The 5,018-nt window shown below is 32.7% G+C and overlaps 1 protein-coding gene across 1 annotated transcript; it reads left to right on the top strand.

Moving 5' to 3' along the window:
• The first annotated feature begins 1,175 nt into the window (after positions 1-1,175).
• Positions 1,176-4,513, top strand: LOC104097218 (microtubule-destabilizing protein 60). The gene is made up of 7 exons (XM_009603761.4): positions 1,176-1,378; positions 1,481-1,576; positions 2,548-2,589; positions 2,681-2,779; positions 3,498-3,557; positions 3,660-3,754; positions 4,170-4,513. Exons 1-7 carry the CDS (start codon positions 1,346-1,348, stop codon positions 4,276-4,278), a joined length of 534 nt encoding a protein of 177 aa, XP_009602056.1. The 5' UTR covers positions 1,176-1,345; the 3' UTR covers positions 4,279-4,513.
• The last annotated feature ends 505 nt before the right edge of the window (positions 4,514-5,018 follow it).

Below are 5,018 nucleotides of genomic sequence, written 5' to 3'. Positions count from 1 at the left end.
AAAAACTTAAAATTTTACTCAAAAATTTCATTTTTCCCTCCATTTTCCATTCACCCTCATTTTAATACTATTTCATCTTAAATAAAAAACCTCAACGGTTCCAAGTATCCGTCCTGAGGTTCCTGAGAACCTGCGGGACGTGGTGCCTTCAATTCTCAGCTTTAAATTCCGTCTGTTTCCTTCTTGCTCTTTGTCACTTACATTACAAGTCTTCGATATAAAAATATGTTTCTAGTCTGATTTCCAAACACTGTGTTATCAGTGAATAAAGTTGCAATAAGTACTACAAACTTGAAACATAAGCATTTCAAATTAGTTGTTAAATTTTCAAATTCATGACCTAACTGTATGACATGCCCAATTTTATCCCCTTTGATAAGATACCAACAAACTGCCCAAGAAAGGAAAGACTACCTTCCATCTTTGTTTCTTAACTGTTTTACTAATTGAATAATTGACTGCAATTAGTCTAAGCACATTCTTAATCCTTACGTTGAGCGCTTTTCGTTAATATGACATAAACTCATAACTCCATCAAGTTTGTTAAACAGTTATTAGTATGTTTTAGAACATGGATTTTAACTACTTTTTATTATTATTCTTGTAACCATTTTTAGGCTTTCGAGTAAGGGAAAATATTTTGAAGTATTTTTTAACACGAGGAACATGAAAATAATTAGAAAATGTATCATTAACATAGAATGCTTGTTAATGGAATTGAGGAAAAGGTGAAAAGAAATAAGGAAATTACTTCTTGATATATGCTGATTTATATTGTCATCTTTTCTTTAAAAAACTCATTTGTTGTAAGCATTAGTAGTGAATTGAAGAATGTGATGATCTATTTATTAATGTTAAAGGGACTTATCAATTTAACTTAAGCTATAAGATATATCTGCATGAATCATAAGTGAATAATACAACAACAATAACAAACATGTGTAATCCCAAAAGTAGGATCTGGGGAGGGTAATGTGTACAAAAACCTAATTACCCTTGACTTGTGAAGGTAGAGAGGTTATTTCCGATAGATCATTGGCTTAGTAAATACATAGTCACAACACAAAGGAAATACATAATATGAAGAATTAATTAGCATGAGATTTTAATTAAATATATGCAATTACAAATTTTAAATTAATGATATATGAGAGGGAGGTTTAATCTGAAAGTTTGGTAGAATCACAAATTTCTTATAACATATGCTGGTGATGGAACAACAAGAAGTGATTCTGATCCACAGACAAATGCAAATCTCCAAACTCCTTTAATTCTCACATGGTGTGTTTGTATTATATAAATTTATGTTTCAGTTAGAATCAATCATATCCCCTCAGCTAATCACATGGAGAGCCCAAACACCAAATCTACTCAAAAGGTGAGAATTATGATTTCTAGCTACTTGTGTTTTTTTCCTGACACATTTATTTAATATTTGCTCCAATTTCAACTTTTTGTTTTTGGCTTCTTTAAATTTCAGCTTGTGAAGAACAGTTCACAGTCTGCTATTCAATCTCCTGGAAGATCAATGAGATGTAGTTCTCCTCAACTTCAGTTGATGAAGAACAGTAATGTGGTACGACACAATTATATATTTCAAGTCTTATTTTCATTTAGTGTTTCACACCTTATAATTAGTACAATTATGAAGGGAGACCTGGAGCAATGGTAAAGTTGTTTCCGTGTGACTTATACGTTATCGGTTCGAGCTGTGGAATCAGCCACTGATACTTACATCAGGATAGACTGCCTACATCATATCACTTAAGATGCGACCCTTCTCGGACTCTGCGTGAATGCGGAATACTTCGTGTATCGGACTGTCTTTTAACATTATTAGTCAATCACATGTTGGTATAAAACTATTAGATGTACTCATACAGCTACAAGTACATAAATATAAGAATACACGTTTATTTATAGCTCCTACTTAAAATAAGTAGCTGTGTAAGAACTACGAAATAGGAGTTAGATAGAATATAGAATAAGTGTCCAAACAAAAACCAGTCCCAATAGAAAGGCAGTGTAAATTGGATTGAAAAGTAATACTGCTCAGACTCCCTAATATAAGATCCCATCCCAGAAAGACTAAAAAAAGATTCTGTATTGATTAAGATAAATCTATTTTTAATATAAAAAATTTTAAAAATTAAAATTTCATTAACTTTATATATCGATCTGACCAGGAAAAAAAATCTATTTCTTATGATACTTCTTAAATGATAATTGAATGAAATTGAAAGGGGTATGAATTAATCGTAGATGCAATATTTATGTACCACCAGTGGTAAAGAATTTTTATATTATTACTGCATCTTTAGCTGTAATAAGCTACTCACTTTTTTTTTCACATTATCAACCCGTACATTTACTGTAGACAGTTATAGAAAAGACATAGGAATCATTTCTTATTTAATTGAACTTTTATAAAAAGGTAATGTTTTGATAAATCTTGACATTATTTTCTATGACGAGAAATATTTGTATAATGTTATGTCTCCTTCTAACATGCTGCAACATATACTTAACTTTAAAATGGCCTTACAGTTGAGAGATGAGCCAAAAGAACGATCGGTTGACAAAAACAAGGTAAAATATTGAGTCAGATGAATTAAGTTTCATTCAAAATCAAGCACAAAATGAAAGAGCTATTAATTAAATTCAACTTAATTACGTATAGGTTCAACAAAAGCCATTAGCAAAGGATAATACCAGACCAGTGGAGATCAAACTTCATACTCAACAAAGAGCAAGGAGACGTGCTTTGTTCAATTACTCGGTAAGTAATTAACTGAAGCAGTTTATTCATGTCACTAAAAATGGCTAGTTTCACACTAGCAAGAATTTCGAAACATTAGGCCTACTATAGTAACAAAGGTCACTATTTATCCTCGGGGTGGCCGAGTTGGTGGAGCAGGGGCTTCCCAAATTGAATAGGGAGTTCGAAACCCACTTGCATACCTCCTCAGTCGAGCCCGTCGCACGAAGCTTGTCTAGTATAATTTATTCTTCTATGTGATTTGCGTGTTATTGCATAGAAGTGAGGTTTATCTTATGGCACCCGAAAGGTAGCGGCTGGGATTCCCTTGTTAGTTGCTTTAGGAACCATACCTGAAAAGTGTGGCCTTTTAAGTTAACAAATGCCGCACTTCAAAAGTGTAATGTATCCTTTACCTCATGAAACATTGCCTTATACGAAAAAGATTACGCCTGTTTAAGTCATCCCCGAAACGCGTTGCCTTAGATTAAAAAAGTCATGACCTTTGATCAAAATTAACACTTTCTAATAGTCTCAAGTCTCAACGTAACTTTTCCGATGTAGTTAAAGACCTAATATATTGTACTTAGTGATTACTCAAGTCGTCCTAAACATGATCTGTTAGTATTAATTGTTTTTTTTAAAAGAAAATCCCCTTATCATTGCTCTAATTTCACTTACAAGAAAATGAAAACCTTGAATACTGTTATAGAATACTACTCTAACAAAAGAAACACAGGTGGCAACCAAGTTTTACTTCATAGAGCAACAGAAGAAAACAGTAGAGAAGGTGCAAAAGGTATGAATTTCTTTAAAAAGTAATAAGTTGACATTCACACTCTTTATTATATAAACCAGAATTATTTCTTATGTGTAACAAACACAATTTAATCTGGGACAGATGATAGAGGAGGAAGAAGTTCGTATTCTAAGAAAGGAAATGATACCAAGAGCTCAATTGATGCCTTTTTTTGATAAGCCCTTCTCTCCACAAAGGTATGATAGTTAAGCAAAACAAAAAGTTAGTTCTGTACTCCATTATTTTCCTCTTTCAACTAATTAAGTAGAAAGTTGATCAAATTTATAAACTTCATATGAATATTTTTCTATTAGAAACAAATGAAAATATTCTAAAGACTTAACTTCTTATAAAATATAATCGGAAAAAAAACAAGCGTTTATTATATGAAGGATAGTGATTAGGGAGGTATGATTAAACAACAACCTGATTTATCAGCAACAGTTCGAGAAGTTAAACATTATGAGTTCAAAATTTTGAGTTTTTTTAAAAATATCAGTTACCTAACGTTTATACTGTTTTGGGGGGTTTCACACATATATATATCTATGTCAAAAATAATGAGTTCAGTTGAATCCACCACTAATTGCGACTTATGTTCTTGTACCTCAGATCAACAAGGCCTTTGACAATTCCAAGAGAACCAAGTTTCATGCTGAATGGCAACTGCTCTAGCTGTATGAACTTCCCAATTTTCAGCACAATGAAGCAAGTCAAGTGACTTAGAAGTCTTCTATTGTAGATTTATGCTCTGAACAACTAGTTTCTTTTTTCTTTTTCTTGACCATTTCTTTTCATTTTTGAATAAAAAGAGTTTGTTTTGCATATCAGTTCTTTTGTTTTGGTAATTTTGATAGGTTATTGTAGATTCTAGCTAGGTGGTTAGGATCTACTTGGATGTGGTGTAAATCTTTCCCATTGTTGAATAATGAAATATAATCCACGTTAATTTCTTATGTTATTTTTTCTATTTGCTTTATATGTAATTGTGTGCTAGTTAACCTATTGTAATGACCCAACCAATTGTTTTGAGTATTTTAGCCTCGATCCCCTATTTATTGCCTCCTCTATATTGTATTATGGTTATGTGTGTAACGACCCGACCGTTCGTTTTGAGAGTTAGAGCCCCGAACCCCTATTAGCGGCTTTCCCCATATCTATTTATGCTATTGTGACTTGTCGGGATGATTGATTTTGAGTTTCGGAGTATTTTGGGACAGTTAGTCCCTAAATGAGAGTTTAAGTCTTAGAATTTGGACCGTAGTCAGAACTGTATGAAGACGGATCCGGAATGGAATTCCGTCGACTCCGTTAGCTCCGTTGAGTGATTTTGATCTTAACAGCGTGTCCGAAATATGTTTTGGAGGTGTGTAGTAGATTTAGGCTTGAATTGGCGAAAGTTAGATTTTCGGCGATTTCGACCGATAGTGAAAATATTGATATCGAGCTCAGAATGGATTT

This window comes from Nicotiana tomentosiformis, chromosome 4, assembly GCF_000390325.3.
Source record: "Nicotiana tomentosiformis chromosome 4, ASM39032v3, whole genome shotgun sequence".
In the NCBI taxonomy this organism is placed as follows: Eukaryota; Viridiplantae; Streptophyta; class Magnoliopsida; order Solanales; family Solanaceae; genus Nicotiana; species Nicotiana tomentosiformis.
The sequence above is the reverse complement of the archived record's forward strand: the minus strand, read 5'-3'. Positions and strand labels throughout refer to the sequence as shown.

Bases quoted from the DNA above. Each gene is read 5' to 3' on its own strand.
- LOC104097218 (XM_009603761.4), top strand. From the start codon at position 1,346: ATGGAGAGCCCAAACACCAAATCTACTCAAAAG. The intron at 3,558-3,659 runs GTATGAATTTCT...AATCTGGGACAG, and splicing joins CAGTAGAGAAGGTGCAAAAG to ATGATAGAGGAGGAAGAAGT. The intron at 3,755-4,169 runs GTATGATAGTTA...CTTGTACCTCAG, and splicing joins AAGCCCTTCTCTCCACAAAG to ATCAACAAGGCCTTTGACAA.